Source organism: Bombus pyrosoma, linkage group LG1 (genome assembly GCF_014825855.1).
Source record: "Bombus pyrosoma isolate SC7728 linkage group LG1, ASM1482585v1, whole genome shotgun sequence".
In the NCBI taxonomy this organism is placed as follows: Eukaryota; Metazoa; Arthropoda; class Insecta; order Hymenoptera; family Apidae; genus Bombus; species Bombus pyrosoma.
In genome coordinates, this window is record NC_057770.1 from 6,162,766 (window position 1) to 6,184,316 (window position 21,551).

The 21,551-nt window shown below is 24.6% G+C and overlaps 7 protein-coding genes across 16 annotated transcripts; 3 read left to right on the plus strand and 4 right to left on the minus strand.

Moving 5' to 3' along the window:
- Nucleotides 1-48: 48 nt before the first annotated feature.
- On the minus strand, nucleotides 49-4,286 carry LOC122565732 (START domain-containing protein 10-like). Of its 5 annotated transcripts, XR_006316261.1 has the most exons (9): nucleotides 4,147-4,286; nucleotides 3,724-3,890; nucleotides 3,426-3,639; nucleotides 3,187-3,334; nucleotides 2,884-3,036; nucleotides 2,682-2,806; nucleotides 2,485-2,607; nucleotides 674-2,370; nucleotides 49-570 (listed from the first exon to the last, which is right to left on the minus strand). XR_006316261.1 is itself a non-coding variant. In XM_043722033.1 (8 exons), the coding sequence occupies exons 3-8, from the start codon at nucleotides 3,579-3,581 to the stop codon at nucleotides 732-734; spliced, it is 714 nt and encodes a 237-aa protein (XP_043577968.1). In that variant the 5' UTR covers nucleotides 3,582-3,639; nucleotides 3,724-3,890; nucleotides 4,147-4,286; the 3' UTR covers nucleotides 52-731. The 5 variants fall into 5 exon arrangements, 4 of the variants coding, with proteins under 4 accessions (XP_043577968.1, XP_043577961.1, XP_043577984.1 ...); XM_043722033.1 differs by having other exon boundaries at nucleotides 52-740; XM_043722026.1 differs by lacking the exon at nucleotides 49-570 and having other exon boundaries at nucleotides 1,452-2,370; nucleotides 4,091-4,192.
- Nucleotides 4,215-7,510, plus strand: LOC122565694 (glucose 1,6-bisphosphate synthase). Of its 2 annotated transcripts, none has more exons than XM_043721929.1 (10): nucleotides 4,215-4,341; nucleotides 4,868-4,978; nucleotides 5,064-5,320; nucleotides 5,451-5,913; nucleotides 6,015-6,202; nucleotides 6,279-6,456; nucleotides 6,530-6,753; nucleotides 6,860-6,965; nucleotides 7,035-7,261; nucleotides 7,340-7,510. In XM_043721929.1, exons 2-10 carry the CDS (start codon nucleotides 4,901-4,903, stop codon nucleotides 7,440-7,442), a joined length of 1,824 nt encoding a protein of 607 aa, XP_043577864.1. In that variant the 5' UTR covers nucleotides 4,215-4,341; nucleotides 4,868-4,900; the 3' UTR covers nucleotides 7,443-7,510. The 2 variants fall into 2 exon arrangements, with proteins under 2 accessions (XP_043577864.1, XP_043577868.1); XM_043721933.1 differs by having other exon boundaries at nucleotides 4,294-4,430.
- Nucleotides 7,511-7,973: 463 nt separating this feature from the next.
- On the minus strand, nucleotides 7,974-14,528 carry LOC122565594 (putative uncharacterized protein DDB_G0282133). 4 transcript variants are annotated; one of them, XM_043721706.1, is made up of 12 exons: nucleotides 14,388-14,528; nucleotides 14,075-14,153; nucleotides 13,675-13,831; nucleotides 13,149-13,401; nucleotides 12,260-12,831; nucleotides 11,939-12,152; nucleotides 11,668-11,864; nucleotides 11,487-11,585; nucleotides 9,089-11,390; nucleotides 8,764-9,017; nucleotides 8,453-8,688; nucleotides 8,066-8,364 (listed from the first exon to the last, which is right to left on the minus strand). In XM_043721706.1, the coding sequence occupies exons 5-12, from the start codon at nucleotides 12,779-12,781 to the stop codon at nucleotides 8,082-8,084; spliced, it is 4,107 nt and encodes a 1,368-aa protein (XP_043577641.1). In that variant the 5' UTR covers nucleotides 12,782-12,831; nucleotides 13,149-13,401; nucleotides 13,675-13,831; nucleotides 14,075-14,153; nucleotides 14,388-14,528; the 3' UTR covers nucleotides 8,066-8,081. The 4 variants fall into 4 exon arrangements, with proteins under 4 accessions (XP_043577650.1, XP_043577641.1, XP_043577660.1 ...); XM_043721715.1 differs by lacking the exons at nucleotides 14,075-14,153; nucleotides 14,388-14,528 and adding an exon at nucleotides 7,974-8,037 and having other exon boundaries at nucleotides 8,115-8,364; nucleotides 13,675-14,017; XM_043721725.1 differs by lacking the exon at nucleotides 14,388-14,528 and having other exon boundaries at nucleotides 14,079-14,145.
- LOC122565755 (caltractin) lies at nucleotides 14,213-15,088 on the plus strand. The gene is made up of 2 exons (XM_043722062.1): nucleotides 14,213-14,354; nucleotides 14,435-15,088. Exons 1-2 carry the CDS (start codon nucleotides 14,352-14,354, stop codon nucleotides 14,942-14,944), a joined length of 513 nt encoding a protein of 170 aa, XP_043577997.1. The 5' UTR covers nucleotides 14,213-14,351; the 3' UTR covers nucleotides 14,945-15,088.
- A 96-nt stretch (nucleotides 15,089-15,184) lies between these two features.
- Nucleotides 15,185-17,104, minus strand: LOC122565721 (exosome complex component RRP43-like). 2 transcript variants are annotated; one of them, XM_043722009.1, is made up of 8 exons: nucleotides 16,926-17,104; nucleotides 16,567-16,603; nucleotides 16,350-16,487; nucleotides 16,038-16,154; nucleotides 15,860-15,962; nucleotides 15,659-15,779; nucleotides 15,478-15,581; nucleotides 15,185-15,385 (listed from the first exon to the last, which is right to left on the minus strand). In XM_043722009.1, exons 1-8 carry the CDS (start codon nucleotides 16,940-16,942, stop codon nucleotides 15,261-15,263), a joined length of 762 nt encoding a protein of 253 aa, XP_043577944.1. In that variant the 5' UTR covers nucleotides 16,943-17,104; the 3' UTR covers nucleotides 15,185-15,260. The 2 variants fall into 2 exon arrangements, with proteins under 2 accessions (XP_043577944.1, XP_043577935.1); XM_043722000.1 differs by having other exon boundaries at nucleotides 15,860-16,154; nucleotides 16,926-17,099.
- A 210-nt stretch (nucleotides 17,105-17,314) lies between these two features.
- LOC122565717 (pleckstrin homology domain-containing family F member 2) lies at nucleotides 17,315-20,051 on the minus strand. The gene is made up of 8 exons (XM_043721986.1): nucleotides 19,996-20,051; nucleotides 19,590-19,654; nucleotides 19,300-19,437; nucleotides 19,112-19,175; nucleotides 18,608-18,733; nucleotides 18,430-18,536; nucleotides 18,086-18,346; nucleotides 17,315-18,004 (listed from the first exon to the last, which is right to left on the minus strand). Exons 1-8 carry the CDS (start codon nucleotides 20,009-20,011, stop codon nucleotides 17,975-17,977), a joined length of 807 nt encoding a protein of 268 aa, XP_043577921.1. The 5' UTR covers nucleotides 20,012-20,051; the 3' UTR covers nucleotides 17,315-17,974.
- Nucleotides 20,052-20,414: 363 nt separating this feature from the next.
- LOC122565767 (ribonuclease kappa-B) lies at nucleotides 20,415-21,429 on the plus strand. The gene is made up of 2 exons (XM_043722083.1): nucleotides 20,415-20,599; nucleotides 20,932-21,429. The coding sequence occupies exons 1-2, from the start codon at nucleotides 20,531-20,533 to the stop codon at nucleotides 21,154-21,156; spliced, it is 294 nt and encodes a 97-aa protein (XP_043578018.1). The 5' UTR covers nucleotides 20,415-20,530; the 3' UTR covers nucleotides 21,157-21,429.
- The last annotated feature ends 122 nt before the right edge of the window (nucleotides 21,430-21,551 follow it).

A 21,551-nucleotide genomic window follows, 5' to 3' on the forward strand; every position in this document is an offset into this window, starting at 1 on the left:
AATACAATACAAAAATTATTTGATGTATTTCATATAATTTGTTATATGATAAACATGAAATTTGTTAAAATTAGTAATAATGGACAGAAATAAATTTATAATTATATATATATTCTTTATTTCCGTTTATCTTCCGGCCCTGCAGTAACTTCCTGGTACAAAATAAATTTATAATTACCTGTACTAGAAATTTTTCTTCTCATCGTAAACTTAATAACAGTTACGTCAAATTTATGAAATACATCAAATCAAACCCTTACATTGAAGACTAATGCTTATATGGAATCCAATCATTATTTTGATACTTTGTCTCTAACAATTTGCTAAATATATTCGGATAAAAATATATAGAGTATATCATTATTTCCACATAACAGATAAAAATAATAATTACCTCAATAATGAATTGCACTAATCATACATATAATTGTATTGTATACAAATAGAGACCATTTAAAACAAGTAAAAAAATAATACATAAGAATCAATTAATAAACCACAATTGATTTATGTACTTTTATATCACCTTTGTATATATAAACTTGCACCAGGATATCGATATCAGCCAAACTACAATGAATGACGTAATATAAGAATATAGATTATTTTAAATTGAATAAAATACATATTATCTGTTCTGCTGCAATATATTTTGTATAAAGATAATAATTACTTGGTAGATTTAAAAAGTAATACAATTCTCATCTTTTTTAAATCTTCATTAACCATCTTCAAAATTCCTAAAAATAATATCACAAATATTATTCTGATATAATAACTATCTTTTGCTATGTAAGTACATACAGAAATATATATGTATAATGTAAAAATTCTAATCACATAAATACATCAGTATATGTATATACAGAAATTTCAAGTTATTTGTCTTTCAATTGACACTGTAATTTAGGAAATAAAAATATTTAGTATGATTAGAATGTACTCAATATACACAAATAAATTTTATCTTAAATTTATCAAGGCCATTACATTCTAAGGCAAGTGCAATTAGAATTGAAACATTTAAATAATTAAATGCATGAAAGATGACATATAAAATTAAACATGTAGAATCAGTTTATCTCCAAAAAATTGAAATATTCATCACATTGAAAAAATTCATAAATAACATTAAATACCAATGTATATTCTGATAATTTATGTAAGTATAAATATGTATGTACATATACTTTAGAAAGCTAGTTATTATTATTAAATATAGAAAATCACAAAACGTATGTGTTATTATAAGAGATAAATGTCATAATTGTATAAATGTAAATAGAACATTGTATAAATAGGATATGTTAATTACATTAATTGAAGCAGAATATTTAATGAATATAGAAAATCTTAATTCTTTTTACAAAGTGTAAAAGGTTCTAAATAGAAGAACTACACTATGGTAAAAGCAAGAGAATTTATATAATTTACTGGATATATTTACCTATTGTCTAGACAAGTTATATATAGATGTAATATAAAAAATATGATAAGTAACATAAATTTTAACATAAATAAAACAAAATAAGTCAACAATTGTATATCACAAAGTACAAAACTAATAATTATAACTAATAATATTATGCAGTATCATTTTTAAGAAAATTAATATTTATATTGTTGTATGTGATCACTATTTCTGTATCCAAACACTAAGATTTCTCTAATATTCCTAAAATCGCACTTGTAATATTAAGATGCTACAATCGTTATCTATTTATCAAGCTATAATGCATTAATCTTAATAAATATTTAATGTAGACAATATGTAAATCTTTTGTACCCTCAATGATAATTTTTATACATATATACAAAAATTATTATATGCAATACTTAAATACTCACATAAAACAATAAAAACAAATAAACACATAAATTAAACATTACAACCTGCATATTGTGCGTTATGTTGAATCACATGTAACAAATTATACTTTCAACAACACATACATCACCGATTCAATAAGGAACTATAACTATATAATATTTAATACAAGACAGGCCGTGATGTATTCTTATTAATCATACTGTCATTCATTGCAATAGGCCACATAACTATTTATGATACTACTATTATCAATATAATTAATAAATTGCAGTTAGATGTGTGGATGTGTATATAGATAATATATAGTTATATACACATTTACACGAATAAATTAACTTTCATCAAGCTCTGTTGATACTACAAACTTCTATAATACTGCATTTTATAATTTCAACTATTATATTATTTTCTTAATGTTAACAATGGAAACATCTACTTTATGAATAAAACTAATCACTGTCCATTGTAACTGACTCTTTTAATTCTGATTCATCAACATAATAATTTTTTGAATTTTTTTCTTCTGCAGACTTTACACACTGCAAACAATTTATAAATAAATTTATTGTATCTAAAATCATAATTACTATTTTATCATAAAACGTAATTTACCTATAATGCTCAATGTTAGAAATTACAGAAGAAAGACTTACATCCTCAATTCTTATACGTGGTGATGCAATTTGTTCAGGGAAATGCCAAGGTTTATAATTTGGGTTATTAAGTAATTTCCAATTAGGGTAAGCTACAGAAGCTTTATGTAATTTTTTAACCATCTAAAACAAGAAATTAATTTGAGAATTTAATATAAATAAAAGTTTCAATTGTAATTAATACAAAAGTTACATACTCTTGGAGCAAATATTTGCGTAACTTTATTAACCAACCATACTGGTAATTTTCCATGTGGATCAGTATGAGAGACATAGCCTAATTCAGAGCCATCACCATTTCGAGATGGTCTTACTATATATCCTTAAATAAGATAAATAAATAAGTCGTAAAATACACAGAGATAAATAATAAATTTTATTTCAATATTTAAATCATACCTGTAAGATAAGATGTTGCTCGTACAAATTGCTTTCTTGGTGGATAATCTTTATGAAAAACAGAATGATTCAAAATTAATTGCTCTATACCAGTATCAAGCCATGATCTTTGTAGAACAAAATCTCTGTTTTTCAATGGAGATGGACAGGCCACTAATTGATTATATATATATATATATATATACACATAGATATACACATATATATTATATATATATATATATATACACATTATTTGTATACAAACAACTATAATTTCTATATAAATACAAATAGAATTAGTCAATAATATTAAATACTTGCTTGAATAATAACCAATATCGTTATTTGGATTAAAAAAGCCTATGTCTTTTGATTCAATCATGTGGGTGTCCCAAACCTTTCTATACTCAGGGTCATGTAACACATCATATAATGTTTCTGGTAGAACATCGGCAAAACGTGTTCTAATCTGAAAAATATTTCCATTAGTAATATTAAATATCTATAAATATGTAAAAGAAATAGAAAACTCAATTGCAAATAACAGAAATAATACATACCTTTACCATTCTAAAACTAATTCCTGATACAGATTTTGTCCAAACTGATAAATCAGGTTTATTATAATCTAATCTCCAATCATTATTATCATCATATAAATGTTTCAACTTCTCAAAATCCTTATCTTCAGCAATTTTAACTATTCCAATATCCATTTTATAAGAATATTGTCTATGACACAATTAACATAACTAATACTTAAATGCACAATTTCTAAAAATAAAATATACAATGACACAATTTTTTAATTTTATAACTTATTAACACCACTTGATAAAAATGCAAACACAAAAATACCTGTTATTCATAGAGTTCTTAGCAATTTAATAAAAAACCTATGCATGTTCAGTTCTTGTATGTAATAAGCCTTACACTTATGCCAGAGAAGTATTTGGTCAGTCTTAATCATTGTTTTCTTTTCCAAAGATAAAAATTAAATATACTATTCTTGAGTTTCATTCATACTAAAAAGAAAATAAAAATATGATAATTGATAAGTTAGTATAGTAGGTTGAAATCAGAGGTTGAAATGTAACTTCTTGTCTAGTATCATTTTAATATTGGTAAATTCTGTCATCTCTGATCGATCTATTAAGTCAGCTATGTAATAACAATATAAATAAATACAAAAATTTAAACAACCCGCACAAACATTGTTACGTACATTCTCTTGAAAGTAAAAACAATCTGAATGAATTTGCTACATGTATATGTACATACCTCATGTATATTGAACTGACCACCGCTTACAGTCGAAAAATGTTTCTACAAATTAGAAACAACTTATTTTGTATACTCAACTTATAGATTAATATAAATTGTCCATTAAATATTTGAAAAATCAACATTTAACAAAAATTCACATTGAAAGACTCAACTGATTTGTGTTACGGGTATGATATATACTGATAACAGGTTAGTCAGTATCTAACATACTATTCAGATTATCTTTACGTGAGTTCCAGTTTTTCATTATACATTTATCATTTTACTATTTATTTGAGGTACGTTTTATTTCATTCGTAAATATGTTAATTCTTAAGTAGATATCAATGAATTTATTGCTGTATTATAATTTTTTTATCCTCCATGTATACATGTACATAAATATATATTAATAATATTTCAATATTAGTATGACTTTCTATATATGTTTGCAAGTTATCTTTTTCTATTTTTATTAAAATCTGTTAATTACAATTATAAAAATAGCAATGCAATATTTGTTAATGATAATTACTGATTATGAACAATGATTATTACTGATCATTGATGTTCGTTTGCAATCGTTATTTCAGTTACCGTATATATTATGATACAGGAATACATTATTTTTTAAGCTATAAAAATTTACTTCTCCATCGCCTGGTGTTTTTTTTAAGTACAATTAATATGGATAATATATTAAATATTTTATGCATAATTATAAATTATATTTTAGGTTATTCTGTATTGGGGTATATGTATTTTTAACATGGCTGTAAAAATTTCTGTTAATACTGGAAATATTGAGTTGGATAATAAAATTAATGAATGGTTAAAATGGAACAAGGTTTCTAATTTAATGATATTTTATATAAAATGTATTTTTTATGTTAATCTTCAAATATTTACATTGTTTATGAAATGTGTTTTAGGATGCAGTTGCTGAACATGAAATTCAAGAACTAATCCGTAACAATAATAATAAAGTTTTGTTTAATTTATTTTTAAAAAGGCTCGAATTTGGTACAGCTGGCTTAAGAGGTTGTATGGGTCCAGGATATAGTCAAATGAATGATTTAGTTATAGTTCAAACTGGCCAAGGGTTATCAATGTATTTACTTGATAGCATTGTTGATGTAACTGAAAAAGGTGTCATAATAGGATATGATGGACGTCATTGCAGTAAAAGGTTAATCAGGATATTCAATATATAATTATTAGTTATTATAGAATCTATTTGATTTATTATGTATTACATAAATATGGATTATGTCTGTGAAGTGTTATTAATGTTATGTAAGATTTACTTATCATTTTAGATTTGCAGAATTGACTGCTGCAATTTTTGTGGCAAGAAATATAAAAGTATATCTGTTTTCAAAAGTTGTACCAACTCCCTTTATACCTTATGGTGTATTAAAATATAAGTGTGCAGCTGGAATAATGATTACAGCATCTCACAATCCTAAGAATGATAATGGATATAAAGTTTATTGGGAAAATGGTGCACAAATAATATCACCACACGATAAAGAAATCCAAAAATATATACTTAAAAATCTTGAACCAATGGAATCTTCATGGGAAGTAACAAAAGTCCATCGCAGTTCTTTATATCAAGATCCATGGGATGATGTTATGCAATCTTATTTTAATGATCTCAAAGAAGCTGTTTTATATCCAGAAGTGAATAAAAATACAATATTAAAATTTACTTACACTCCTATGCATGGTGTAGGATATCAATATATGACTGCAGCTTTTAATGCTGCAAATTTTAAGGTATTGCTATAATGGTTTTAATGTTTATTATATATCAGGAAAATTGTATACTTCTATTCTATTTCAATTAATTCATTAAAGTTTTATTTTATATATTACAGCCATTTATAGTAGTTGAAGAACAAAAGTTACCTGATCCAGAATTTCCAACTGTTAAATTTCCAAATCCAGAAGAAGGAAAAAGTGCTTTAGATCTTAGCATACAAGTGGCAGATAAAAATTCTTCTTCTGTTATTCTTGCCAATGATCCTGATGCAGATAGACTAGCTTGTGCTACAAAAATGAAAAAGTATGTTATTTATTTCTTTTGTTAACAATGTACATACGTATCTACGATTTAATAAGTTTTTGCATTTCTGTAATAGTGATGAATGGTATATTTTCTCTGGTAATGAATTGGGAGCACTTTTGGGATGGTGGATGATGCATAAGTATCAAGTACAACATCCTGATACAGATTTCTCAAATGTATACATGTTGGCATCAACAGTCTCAAGTAAAATTTTAGCATCAATGGCTAAACACGAAGGATTTAATTTTGAAGTGAGTATGATGAAAATAAATTTCAAGTATTTTTGTTATTTTTATTCTTATATGTTCCTTTTTGTTTCTAAAGGAAACTTTAACGGGTTTTAAGTGGATGGGTAATAGAACTGTAGAATTAGAAAAAATGGGTAAAGTAGTTTTGTTTGCATATGAAGAAGCTATAGGGTTTATGTGTGGTTCAAAAGTTCGTGATAAAGATGGCATAAGTGCTGGAATGCACATAGCAGAATTATCAGCCTATCTTGAAACTATGGGACTCACTCTTCACGACTTGTTAAACGAAATATATACTCAGTATGCTATCGCACAATTTACATTTGAAATATTTATTTGAATGAATATTCTATTTACTATTCTACACTTTACATACATGTTTATTAAAAAAATGTATTTGATTTAGATATGGACACCATATTTCTAAAAATTCATATTGGATTTGTCATGAGCCAAGTGTAATCAAGAAAATATTTGAAAGATTACGAACATACTCTGGCAAACCAAATACAGTAAGGAAATACACATATGTATATGTACAGAATATCAATGCTATTACTTTAACTTTAAACATTTTTTAGTATCCAACAAATATTCTTAATGGGAAGTATATTATAATAGGTGTGCGTGATCTGACAACTGGCTATGATAACACAAAACCAGAAAATACTGCTGTTTTACCTACTTCGAAATCTAGTCAAATGATAACGTTTACATTTAAAAATGGCTTGGTTATAACGTTAAGAACTAGCGGTACTGAGCCCAAAATTAAATATTACAGTGAATTATGTGCTTCTCCTGATGAACAGTAAGTTATTTATATTTTTTATAGTTATAGTATAAATAATTTTAAAGTAATTTATTAACCTTGTATAACTATTTTCAGAGATATTGAAGCCTTGAAAGGCATTCTTGATGAGATGGTATCAGCTGTTGTGATGGAGTTTCTTCAACCTGAAATAAACTGTCTTCTACCTCGTATTAGTTAAATAATATTATAAACATAAAAATTATTATTTAATTCGACAAATTAATTATATTATATTTTTTTATGACATGTTCTCGTGTTAATTATTTATATTCAACTTAATTAATTGGTTACTTTTTATGATTGCTTGTTGTTTAGAAGAGATTATATTTAACTTATAATGCTATTAGCTACTGAAAAAAATTCAGTAAATAACTTTTTTTTATTAAATAGAATACAATTAATTATATCATGTACAAAATGTGATAATGTAGAACAATAAGTTAAATTGTTAACAATTTTATAAATTTTTACATAATTCTTCAAAAAGACAACATATTAAATAAATTAAAAAAGCAAATGAAATTCGATTTATACATAGAAATAAGCATTATTACGTGCAAACATATACAGTGATATTTGATTTCAATAATATATATTAATAATTAATGTTATTTTTTAGTAAAACATTAACTATTTAATTTTTAATAAATTTATTTATAATTAATATACATGCACATATTTCAATCATTTAATATATGTAAACGCGTATATTTTTTACTTAGAAATCAGTCTACCTTTTTCTATTTTGTTTCCTGAACATAAAATGTAATACACTGAAAAGATTGGAATCTTATTACATTGAATGTAATTCAATATTTCACATCTTCTTTAAAAAAAAATAGGAAGATACCTGTTCATCTAAAAAATCCATAAGGGTACTCATTCTGCATTTGAAACCTTCTGTCTTTAACATAGAATGCAAAGAATTAATGCATATTGGTTCATAAGCCAAAATTTTATTATATAGTTCAGTTCTAGCAGTAAGAAATTTTAAAAGCATGTCTTTAATATTTGATGCATTATCAATTACTGGAGTAAATTCAGGTTCATCAAACTGATTTATTTCGTCAATTGTATTTATTGATAATTGTTTATCTGCACTGTTCAAAAATTATGGAATTTCTATTAATTTATGAAAATATTTCAAGATTTAAATAATGAAATCAGTATTAGGTATATGCAATATACTTTATGGGGAAGGATGTTAATTGAGATTCATAATTATGTATACAATCAACATCATCCTTTTTATTATTTGTTTTTTTCATTGGTGGTTCATCATCTTCACTACTTATTATTGTCAATTCAGATTCTATGTCCTTTGAAGTATTAATTGTAGGATGCAATTCATTATAAATGTATGTTAACAATTTTACTGCCCTTTTCCGTTTCTGTATCTTCAATCCATATTTATTTAATTCCATCTGAAATCAAATTAATGTAGTAAAATGTATGATAAATGTATATATTAATATATTAGAATAATATAATTCGTTAACCTGAAGTTCAGATGTTTTCATGTCATTATAATTAGGAGGAGGAGTGATGCTATCTCGAATAATTTCAGGTGACGTAATTGCCTTCAACTTTTCTTTATAATTACATATACATTGAGAATTATTATAAGATTCAGGTATATCATTCTTAGTATGTCTTGTATCAATACGTAAACTTGTTTCTGATAGTGATTTTCTTTGAAATTTTCTACTATATTTTTTTGTACTTAATGATCTTCCATTACTCTTGAATTTTTCTGCAAAAGAATCATTATTACTGTTAATTTATTATTTTTATTAATTATTACAATGAATACAATTTGTTTACCTAATTGATTTACTTTGTTGGTAAACAATGGAGTATTAATATTATCATCACTATTATCAATGTAAGCATTTGCTAAATAAGTATCATTTTCAAAAACATGACTATTATCTTCAGAATTTTTGCAATATGAACCACTTGTATTTCTCTTGTTTTCTTCACATTTATGTATCTCCAAGACATTATAATCTAATTCAGGACTGGAACATACCAATATTGAGGTTTCTATTGAATTATAGTTATTTGTACTTGATTCTAATGATGTGCATGAATTTGTTTTAACTGCTTGTAAATCTATATTACTTTCTGATTTACTGTATCTTAATTTATTAGAATTATTCAATCTTCGGTCTTTAAGAACATCTTTATGAGTATTTAAAGATTCGGCATTTGTAAAGAAGTAATTATTCTCATCGAATGTATCGTACTCGTTGTTAAAATTACACAGATTTTGCTGAGATATTTCTTTATCCTCTTCAAAATCAGAAATTATTTTTTTTGTTTCATCTTCATTCTCATCGCATTTTTTTATCTGACTTATTTGAAATTCTGAGTCTCTGTCTATATCTAATAGTAAAATATCATTGCCTATATTGTTCTTTTCTTGGTATTCATCATATGTTATATTAGCTTTTACGTTATTTTTTGATATATGTTTCTGTATAAAATTTCGATATTTTACTATACTATTATTTTCATGTCCTTTTTTGTACCTTGAGTACATAGATATTTCATTTTCTGCAATAGAATCTGTATTAGAATCTGATAATACATTATTTTCATTTTCATTTTCTTCAGATATGGAATGTATTACTTCATCTTGTAGATCCTTGTGCGCATTATTTATACTTTTGTTTATTGAACTATTCTTACACCTCTTTGCACATTTTTCTACATTAGATCCAGACGATTGACTTATATTATCTATTGACTCAAAACTATGACATATATCTGAATTATTTTCTTCATATGACATTTTGATACCTGATTCAGAAGTTGTATTACAATCAAATATACTTAAAATATCGCTTTTTGCATTAAATGTTTCTTTTATAATAGTGTCCTTGAGAGAATCATTTTGTCCGATATTGAATGGATTTCTGTATAACTTAGAATATGTTGGTAATACTGAAACATCAGAATCTATATCAGAGTCTGATCTTGCATTTTCTTTTTGAACTTGTTCAATAAATATACTAAGATTACTTTTTAACCCTAGTATATTTGAACGATCTTTTTTTGGTGTAGCAAAATAGGTTGTATCTGAAAATAAATTTATATCTTGTTCAGTACTTTTAAATATTGTATTTCCAGATGTAGAAATGTTAGCAGGATCAATCATTACTTGATTAACTGAGCCAATTAAACTAGAACTTTCATTATCTTTTGCTTTTTTACTATTTATGACTTTATTAACATATTTTGTTTTCTTCTTTATTACTTCACTCTGTGTTATATTATTGATATCATCAAATAAATCAGGAGATGTATTAGTATTTCGAATAGTATTTGTATCACTTAAACAGATAATTTCTTCTTGCAATAATTTATCTGTACACGTATCTTTTCTCAATTCTATTTCAACAAAATCTGGTTTATTTATGTACTTATCTAAGTGACACTTATTTAATTTTTCATCATCATCCAATTTGGAATCTTTAATGTCATAGAATACATTTTGTATATTATTATTAGTTAATTCCAAGTTATCTTTATCCTTAGAAAGTAGTTCTTGGTCCCGTTTACTATGCGTTTGACTTTTCATTTGTTTAATTTCAACTTCTTTCTTTTCTAGGAAAACAAATAATTTTGTTACTTTATATTTCCTTGCTAGATTTCTTAAAAATGGAAAACTTGCTAAATCATCCAAAACGTCTAAATATTTTTTTATAATTCCACAATAAATAAATTCCAAAAATGCTAAAGCGATATTATAAGATATATTTCCCCACGAAATTTTTTCCTTAATTTTAGTAAAGAATAAAGTATCATTAGGTGTTACATCAAGTAGTATATTTGAACACTGTACATAGAGAACTAATTTATGTGCCCAAATATATTTATCGTTGTTAACGAATATTATTATATCACTTGCAGAACTATCATTTAATGTATTACTCCAGTTTGTTATTATGGTATCAGTAAACTGTATATTTTGATAATTTTCGCATTTTTCATTTACAAAGCATGCTTCTGTATGCGATATTTCAGATATTTTTTTACTATAATTGCAGAGCTTTGTTTGACTTAATTCCATATCGTAGATGTTGCATGTATTTGCAAAATCTAAAATTGTTTCTTCTTTCTATAAATACAATATTAGTATGGTTTGTAATATCGTAAAAATATTTATAAAAATGTAATTTATGATATTAACAGATTTATTATTTATCTTACTTACTACTTGTTTTCTTTCTGGAGTTATATAATTTGATAAACTTAATATGTAAAAACACTTTTGATCTGAAGATAGCTTAGCTTTATTCCATAATTTTTCATCCTTTTGAACGATAGAAAGAAAATATAATATAATAAAAAGTAAATGCATAAATTGTAAAAATATAATCAAGCAGTATTCATACCTTATTACAAAATTCCTGAAGAGAACGACTTTTTAGATTATTTTTTTTTTCAATCATACGATTACACTTAATGGCTTCATTTTCATTTTGAGTAACTGGTTCATTTCCCATTAGAATTTCTGAAATTTTTTCAGTTAAAATATGATTTCTCTCTTCTTGAGAACGTGTTTGAAGTAAAGTTCTTTCATTATTCTTTCCTATTAGGAAAAAGTATTAAAGCTATTAGTTTAATTTTATTTAAGAGAAAAATGTACATTTTAATTTAACATACTCTTTCTATTTTTTATTAATGATGGGGGTTTACTGTTTGCGAATCCAAATTTTTCCAACTGCCCTTCGTAAACTGATTTATTTATTTCTGGTACAAATTGATTTAATACTTTAGGTAAACTTTCAATTTCATTAATTTTATCTAATTCTTCTGCTTCCTGAAGAGATTTTGATAATGCTAATGCAAGTTGAAGATCAGTTTCTTCACATAAATTCTATATAAATTTGTAAATATTTCATAAAAGAAAAAATATAGATGAAAATTATTTTATGTATTTAAGAAATCTTTTCATAATTATAATTAATATTAAAAATTACATACTTTTCTACATGATGGAGTTGGTTTCTTTTTATCTTGTACTACAGGTGCAACAAGCAAACCTAATGATTTTCTTTCATTCTCTTGTCGCTTTTGGAGTTCAATGGCATCTAATAATTTTTTCGTGGTAATATTATTCTTGAATGCACAAATCTTCATATGTAATGAACGAGAGTTGAGATCTTTAAATGTTTTAAAACATAAAGGACATACAAGAGCTACTTTTACATCAGTAGAGGAATCATCACAGTTAGTTTTAGGTTTAAAAAATGATGATTCTATCGAAGGCTGTTGTGAACTTCTTTTTCTCTCAGGCTGTTGTCTATACTTTTCTCCTTTGTGATTTTTAACAGAATTCTTGAATTTTACAGCTGTTTTTTTTTTCTGATGTAAGTTGCAATGACTGAATTCAGTTGGATTTGCTTTAGGAGATTGTTCTGGGCTTTTAAAATCTAATATACTGTCATCTTCATTCAAAACAGATATATCATATAAAAGTTTTTTTTTTTCAAGCTGTCCATTCATTTTATGTTTCTCAAAAATGATATATAAGAAATTCTATTTTCTTAGGTATACTGTAATAAATATATATAGTAAATATAAATATTATGTTCAATATTATATTAACATTTTATGTATAAGTATATTTTTTATACCAAATATTAAAAGTTAGAAAACATTACAAAAAAATAACAATTTCTAAATAATATTTCAACATATCTTATAGATTAAATGATTTATTTTACTGAATATTACATTATTTAAATACTATAAAATGAAAGTATTTGATATCTATACATAAGAGATGTATTTTCATATTATTTCTTTTTAAATGTTATCTATCTCCATAGTATAAAGTTCTCAAATTATTATTACATTAAAATAGATTTACTTTTTTAATAAAATGTCTTGATGTACAAACCAATTAATTATTGGCTTTAACTTGTTCTGAAGGTGAGTTAGAGTTGTCAGTATTTAATAATTTTTGTGATTCTTTCGTAAGTACATGCGAAACAATATTCCTATATATTGGTGCATTCCAGAAGTCCTGTGTTTCCTTATATTCTTCATATAAAGTCTTTTTTCTATTACGATAACCTTCTTCAAGTTCAGCAATAAGTCTTTTTCTATTTACTGTAGATTCACTGTAATATAATATGTTAAACGTTAAATATTATATATTTAAGAATTGTAGTATTCACTATTTCACCAAATTCACTTGTTGATTTCATAATTGTTTCAACAATACATGATAAGGTTAAATATATCGTCTGTTTCATAAATTAAATGTTTATAATATATATATTATTTCACTCTCAGTTTCATTTTTATATACAATATTTCAAACTTGTAAAAGAATTGTAATACATAATGCATAACTAATAGTTAATTATTGTAAAGTTATAAGGAATATTCACCCAAGTACATAGAAGATTGCAGCAGGAATAAGAATTTTTATTAAAGTTGTGACTATAAACGCTTTACCAGCCGGAGTTCTAGCGATAGTTCGTGGTTGTTTCTTTTTTAAAACCACTGGTTCATACATTTTATGTACAAAATATTCCTTTGCAATTGCTAGATATAACGTACAATGTTCTTATATCATACAGTGTTACCACAGGAAAATTTGAAGTTGCATAATTTAATATACAATACAAAATAATGTGTATTTATTGCAATTAATTTCTACTAACAGTCCTACTAACTAAAATACTTTAAATTTTTAAATATATAACATATTTTGTTGATATAAATAAGCCAGAAATATAGAATAAATAATATATTACTCAAGTACATTTACTTTAAATATATACATACATACGTCACGCTCTCTGTTGTTTATTCCATAAAATAAACCTTCAAATGGTTGAACTTCGATCCTTTTGATTTAATAATCCTGTTAAATCAACACAAATAAAAAATCGTAAATATTAGTTTTAAGAAATTTTAATTTTCCTAAAATGTTTTTCAATATGTAACAAAATTTACAAAAATGAATTTAAAGATAATTGGTGATTATGTAAAAAGTAACTGATTTTTATGAAATTTACAAATATTAGTTATATTTTTGTACTCTCTAATTAATTTTTCAAATATGGTATGTATCTCATTTTATCATTTATTTTATTACCTTTTATGTTCTTGAAAATTTTATATATGTTTCTGATTTTACTTTAGGCTTCTACTTCTAGAAGACAAACTACAATTGGAACTAGAAAAAGAGGTGTACCAAAAATGGAATTGACTGCTGAACAAAAAGATGATATAAAAGAAGCATTTGACTTATTTGATCCAGATGGCACTGGAAGAATAGCTACCAAAGAACTTAAAGTGGCTATTAGAGCTCTTGGGTTTGAACCAAAAAAGGAAGAGATAAAAAAACTTATAGCTGATGTTGATCCAGATGGTCTTGGCACATTATCATTTGAAGAATTTTTAAATTTAATGTCTACAAAAATGTTAGAAAAGGACACAAAAGAAGAAGTTTTAAAAGCATTCCGTCTTTTTGATGATGACAATACAGGAAAAATAACTTTTAAAAATTTAAAAAGAGTTGCTCGAGAATTAGGAGAAAATCTTACAGATGAAGAGCTGCAAGAAATGATTGATGAGGCAGATAAAGATGGAGACGGAGAAGTTTCTCAAGAAGAGTTTTTACGTATTATGAAGAAAACTAGTTTGTATTAACATTTCATTATTTATTTTTAAATTATTCTGTAAAGATTGCTTTTGTCTGTAAGTTGCTTGTGTGATTTGTGTAAGACATTATTATTATCAATTATTTCGATTTAAAAGCTAACTTTATTTTATATAATGATACACAATACTAAATATAAATAATAGTTAATAGTATACAATAGTATACACTGGTATTAACTTAGAGATATTGGAAAAATATTGAATATTTTGTTCATAAACACTACAAAATAATTATAAAAAGGTTTATTATTATTTACTTATTACTTTATTATTATATACTTCAAAATTTTGTACAACTTTTCATTTATTTAAAAGTTTCTTGTTTGATTGTTGATATAGCAGCATCAATTAATGACCTTATCAACTCTGCTCTTTTCTTACATTTACTTAAACTTTTTAAAAATAAATCTTGTGAAATTGAGATTCCACCTAAATAAAGAATGTATAGTATATTATATCAGCTTCAATAATAAATACAATATGCTTAAATTTACTTCTTTAAATAGCAAATAAATTTATACCAGGTTTGTGTATGCAACAAATCTTTTCTTCATTCATTACAATTGTCAATCTTCCTAAACATAAACTTTCTTCATCATCAGTAGGATCAGCAACCAACAATTGACTAAAAATATTAATATGAATTCATAATTTCATTTGTTAACTATTCTAATGTTGGATTTCAAATTAAATATAACTTACTCATTAAATATTGCAAAAGTTATAGAAACTGGTAATGCTTTAACCAGGAACCTTATTCTTTTTGTGGAATTTACAGATACTCTTCCAGTTTCTACATTATAAAGTGTTTCAGGTAAGGTTACTATAAAAAAAAATGTATATATTGAAGGTATACAGTGTAAGTATATTCAAACATATTATTTTAAATTATTTAAAACTTACAAGTACTAAGTGTAGCAGTCAATGCTCCAATACAAGCATCAATTATTGAACCATCATAGTTAATACATACAAGGTCACAGTATAAGACCCATACTAGTTTACCCTTATAGACACAAAGATCTTTTAAATCAATAGCTGCTGAATTTCTTAAAATATTTTCTACTAATTTTGTAATGACCTGTGCTTGGTCACTTGGTGGGCCTGGCCGAAATTTGGGAGAACATAATGGAGGAAGTTCAATATTTGGCACAATGTAACCACACTCCGGAGATTCTGCTTTAGGTGCTGCTAACTCCTATAATTGTATTTTATTGTAATGGGAATTATGATACATATCAATATATTCACATATAAAAATAGTAAATTATTACTATAAAGAATTAAAATTTTTATATTATTTTTTACCTTTCGATTTTATATTCCTAACATTCATTTCTATTAGTACAACCAAATAGAATATAAACAAAAATATCCAGTGGATGTTACTTACTGCTTTAATACCACATACAACTGTTGTGTTACCAATTTTGAATATGGCTGAGCTATCGGCATGAGTAATTGATGATATATTTACACTTATTGGACGAAAAGATAAAAACTGCCTACCATCTGGTCGAATATCTTGTGCCTTCAAATTTTCAATTATTGTATATAAAAATAGTAATTTAAGCGTAATTTACAATATTAATGTATAACTATATACATACCAAGTGGTCTTGTAAATATTTCACAGGATGTATAATTCTGTAATTTATGTTTAATTAAATTTTATTGCAAAGAAAAAATTGTTAAAAGTATGTTTAAAACATAGTTAATAAATATATTGTGCTATATTAGCTTAGGACGATATAAATCTATCTCTATACAATGCGATATTATTTAGAAATGGAAGTAAAAAGGTTATGTTAAACTAAATAATGTATTTAAAAGACCAATTACTTATATATATACAAATTTAAAATTTTATATTTTATAATGCATCTGTTATATGAAAATTTATTTTAAGGATACATATTAAATTAATAAAAAATCATGTAATATAATGTAACTGATAGAAAATACCAACTTGTATTGTGAATCCATTACTTCAATTTTTAACTACTAAGTTACAGTTATTCTTGTATTAATTTAAAAATTCAGTTACGTTGTACGTATATAAAATATGTAATATGTATATAAAATGGGTTTTTTAGAAAATATAAGTGAGAACTAAAATAAAAAACGATAAACATTTAGAGAGGGAGTTATCAAGTTTGTCATATTTAATAAATAATTATATTGACATTGTTTCTTAAAAATTAAAATTCTGATAAAATAAATATGCTATAGCTTTATTTTAATTTTATGATAGAAAGTATTTGAATTTTTTTCTATTTATTTGACAATGCATGGACAGACGCCCTCTATATTAATTTAAATTTCAAAGAGAAGATTAACTAAGGAAATTCGACTGAATTATGTTATTAAATTTTATTTGTTGTAAATATATGATATTTCGTAAAAATTCCATTTAATCTTATAATATAAACACACAACCGAATAGCTTTAGTTTTATACATTTAGAAATTTATTATAATGTACTTTTTCTTTTTAAAATTAACATTAGATTAGTATCAATTGCTTACAAACAATAGAAAAGACAAGTGTTCTATTTAGAAAGGCACAATGTGGCATATATTCTTAAAATATTATATTAACGGAAATTAGAATCTACTGAGAGTAAATAGCAAAATAGTACAATATAACAAGATAATACAAGTATAAATGGTTAAAATTTTATAAAATACAGAGTTAAAAAAATAGTCTTCTCTATCTTTAAATGCCTGTGTAACTATATAACTTTTAATCTCGAAGATACCTCCGAAGTCATTCACGTAAATTACATATATATATCAAAGATATAAATTTTTTAAATTTAATATAAAATTATTTGAATTCTTTATACACACAGACATGTTTTTTGTATAAATATAATTTAAGAGTAATTTCAACAAACTTTAAATTACTATTAGTTGTAATATTATTGACAATTTAATGTTATTAACTTTTAAAAATATAGTTCTGAATAATGTTCCTGTTTGTATTGCTGTTCATTGTAATGTAATGTAGTTAACTTCATCGGGCAAGTGTAGAATAAAATTTAGGCTGTAAGAAAATAAAATATATAATAAAATCATTGAAAATTTATTAAATTTATTCATTATCAATACTTTTAAAGTCACTTACCTCATGATCATGATTTTCTTCTTTATTTCCATCATCATCGTCACCAGAACTATCACCTCCAGAACTATCTACAGAATTACGTTGTTGATCTTTGTTATTTAGGTTATCAACAGCAGAAGGAGATGATGCTTTTACTTTACTAGCTGCATCATAACATTGTAAACAAACTCTGACTGCTTTTCCATTTCCTTGTCCAGGCAATAATAACTTCTTATTGCTGCAAGGCCCACATACAACAGCTCCACATTGCCTACAATGATGCTGAAAATGATTTATTAACAATATAAATATTTAGAGAATATAATATATTTAATGGTTTGGAAACACAATTAATGTATGAATACCCGTCTATTTAAAACTGTAAATTGTGTCTTATTACAATGCATACAAATTGTAGCTTCATTATCTGGAACCCAAACAGCTGCATGAACTTCAACTGGTTTCTTACCACCTATTAAAAGAATACAGATACATATTACATATTACATAAATAAATAAATTATCATAATAATAATTACTTACTTTTTCTTAATAAATCTTCAATACATTTTGTAATATGAGCCATCCATTCTTGTTTCTCTGTTGGAGTGGCAGCATAAACAGCAAATGACTTTGTTACTGTCTTTATGAGCCAGCCATTGCGATATTCTATAAATAATAATAAACTAATGTATTGCTTTTATATAACTATAGATATATTTTTTCAATGGTGTCTGTACTTGATATACAACAAATTAATAATCCAAAAATTAGTCCTAACATTATTATAAATAGTAATCTAACCGAAAATAAAGAACTTTTTGTTGAAATAAAATAAAATATTTCACAAATATGTATAGTATAAATCATATTTAGTTAACAACAAACTCTGTTAATGTTATTTTTATTTCATATAATATAGATTCCTGAAACTTCTAGAATATTTAAGATATTTTCTATATAATATGAAATTAAAATCTAACTACAAACTGATTTGTAATTAAGTACAAAACATAATTTAATGAATGGATGGAAAATATAACTTACGACCATCATCAGCTAAAGATTCAAGTTTGACTTCTTCAAGTGGTATAATATGTTGTTTGTTGTACTGTTAACATATATAAATCTTCTTAATATCTCTAATAAATTAATATATTGTTTTAAACTATTATATTTTAATAAATAAGTTAAAACTATATTTAGTATAATTATTAATATTCATACATGTTTACCTTTTTCTTGTTCATTACAATGTTTCCATAAACCAATATATCATTAAATAAAAAGAATTGCCTAGGCTTAGGCTTTTTTCTACACATTTTGGTTAATACACCTTCTCCAACTAAAACTCTTCCAGGTACTGCAAGTGGCTGAAATATGTAATAGATTAATGTAAACTTAATAGATAACATCTTTGTGCTTTGAGCGATGCCACATATGTCAAATTATATTGCATAGTTGTGTTCTTCGAAAATATAAGGCATAACATAAGAAAAATTAAGATTTTTAATATCAATCTTACCTGGCCAGAACTGCCAAAGCAGTTTTCGACCATAGCAATACGCCTGGCATTAGCCTCGCTATTTACTGCAATAAATCATATATAAATAAATAACCTTTAGTTACATTCAGGTAAAGATTTTAGTAAAACCCATAATATGCGGCAACAAATATAATTCCTTAAAAGATTAATCATTTCTGTAATACGCTTCATATATTACGTATTCAACTGTCAAAATCACAAACTACTAAATTACACCGTTACCCGAAGCAATTTCAAAGATCATAGAACAAGTAGATTATAAATTTTCTAATTTAATAATCGAAGCAAATATTTTATATATTAAAGTTATATAATAAAAATAAATTAAACTTTGCATAAAGAATACAACATTAATTAATTAATAATAAATGAAATACAAACTAACCCAATCGGTCAACCATGGTCCTATGAATCAGGGCTGACAACAAGGAAGTATGAATCATGAACATGTTTAATATTTGTCAGTATTAACAGTGGATAATATTTGAAATATTATAAGAACAATTAATGTATTTAAAGAATCATATAAGAAAATTTTTGTTATATCGCTTAAATATGTAATATTTAAAATAATGTAAGATTTATGATTTTTAAATAAATATTGTCTATCATAAAATACAAATGACACACACATTATATAATTTTGCATTTATTTTCACTTTAAATTTTCTAATTCTATTTAATTAATAAGCAAATGTTAATAGAATAACAATATACATTGTTCTAACCAATATGTACGTATCACAGATTTTCAAATACCGGATATACCCTTTCGAGATATCGATATCTAATATTACTGGTCAATAAAAATCATATGATTATTAAGGGTGTAGCAAACTAGCAAAATACAAGTAGTGGTAGACTTCTATTTAGATTATTTTATACAAAAGTAATAGAAGATAACTTTGACAAAAAAAAAAATGAAGATATGTGGACCTAAGTATGCCCTATGCGGCCTGATATTATCTACTTGGGGTATATTCCAATTAGTAAGTCACTTCTTTAACCTAATAATTTTAAATGTATTGAGAAATTTTAAAATCAATAATTGTGCATCGTGTATAAAAAATTGCAAAAAAAAATACATGTTATATATTTTATATATTCAGATTTTGTTTCTCCTTGTTTATTTGAATTTTATTATTTGGGGAAAACAAATTAGTTATCTTTTATTTGTAATCAGTCTTTTGGTAATTATAGGATTCATTGAATAAATCAGTATATTCTTTTATTTCATGTTATTTATTCATATATATAAAGCAAATATTATTGTGCATTTTTCAAAAATTGTAATCTGAAAGAAAATTCATTTATTTTTCAGCTCCTGATGGGAATATTCTTTTATTACAACAGTGTAGCTTTAATAGAAGACCTTCCATTGGGAGAACAAACTTTTAATAAACCTACAGATTTTTATGCTGTAGCAGAGAGGGGTTATAAACAAAATGCATATAATTGTTGGATTGCAGCTTGTATCTATGTTCTAACATTCTTATTCTCTGGACACCAATTTTATATAAATTCTAGATCATCTTTAAGCGTTTAAAATATTATTAGCATGTGAATACAATAAATAAAAGTACATATAAGTATATAGTATAGTGATACATTATAAATATAAACACAGGAATTTAGGAATATGTTAAATACAAATTTCAATAACAGATTTTTTGATTGCATTCTAATATTAAGAATTTGTGTTTATTTAAAGAACATATAATAAATTATACTACAATATAAATGTGTAAAATAGAAGAATATAGATTATTCATATTATGTATATGTATATATGAAAATATACCAAAAAATTATTGTTGAACTTATTTTTCATCATAATGTGAAATATGTATTTCACTTTTTCCCTTGTTTATTAGTAGTATTAGAAATTTTTAACTGCGTTAAATTAATGAACATAATCACTGGAATCAACAGCAATTTATA

Excerpts from the sequence above, each read along its gene's own strand:
- LOC122565717 (XM_043721986.1), bottom strand. Across the intron at positions 19,438-19,589 it reads GCTTTGGCAGTTCTGGCCAG|CCACTTGCAGTACCTGGAAG; the intron begins GTAAGATTGATA and ends TACATATTTCAG. Across the intron at positions 18,347-18,429 it reads TTACAGTTTTAAATAGACGG|CATCATTGTAGGCAATGTGG; the intron begins GTATTCATACAT and ends AATCATTTTCAG.
- LOC122565732 (XM_043722026.1), bottom strand. The coding sequence starts at position 3,581 with ATGGATATTGGAATAGTTAAAATTGCTGAAGATAAGGATTTTGAGAAG. Across the intron at positions 2,807-2,883 it reads AGCAACATCTTATCTTACAG|GATATATAGTAAGACCATCT; the intron begins GTATGATTTAAA and ends ATCTTATTTAAG. Across the intron at positions 2,371-2,484 it reads CACGTATAAGAATTGAGGAT|TGTGTAAAGTCTGCAGAAGA; the intron begins GTAAGTCTTTCT and ends AATTGTTTGCAG.
- LOC122565694 (XM_043721929.1), top strand. The coding sequence starts at position 4,901 with ATGGCTGTAAAAATTTCTGTTAATACTGGAAATATTGAGTTGGATAAT. Across the intron at positions 4,979-5,063 it reads AATGGTTAAAATGGAACAAG|GATGCAGTTGCTGAACATGA; the intron begins GTTTCTAATTTA and ends AATGTGTTTTAG. Across the intron at positions 6,966-7,034 it reads ACTCTGGCAAACCAAATACA|TATCCAACAAATATTCTTAA; the intron begins GTAAGGAAATAC and ends AACATTTTTTAG.
- LOC122565594 (XM_043721715.1), bottom strand. The coding sequence starts at position 12,781 with ATGAATGGACAGCTTGAAAAAAAAAAACTTTTATATGATATATCTGTT. Across the intron at positions 8,689-8,763 it reads TGAAAACATCTGAACTTCAG|ATGGAATTAAATAAATATGG; the intron begins GTTAACGAATTA and ends ATTTGATTTCAG. Across the intron at positions 8,365-8,452 it reads TTAACATCCTTCCCCATAAA|TGCAGATAAACAATTATCAA; the intron begins GTATATTGCATA and ends ATTTTTGAACAG.
- LOC122565721 (XM_043722000.1), bottom strand. Across the intron at positions 16,488-16,566 it reads AATATTTACAAGACCACTTG|GCACAAGATATTCGACCAGA; the intron begins GTATGTATATAG and ends GAAAATTTGAAG. Across the intron at positions 15,780-15,859 it reads GACTGCTACACTTAGTACTT|TAACCTTACCTGAAACACTT; the intron begins GTAAGTTTTAAA and ends TTTTTTTTATAG.
- LOC122565767 (XM_043722083.1), top strand. The coding sequence starts at position 20,531 with ATGAAGATATGTGGACCTAAGTATGCCCTATGCGGCCTGATATTATCT. Across the intron at positions 20,600-20,931 it reads CTTGGGGTATATTCCAATTA|CTCCTGATGGGAATATTCTT; the intron begins GTAAGTCACTTC and ends TTTATTTTTCAG.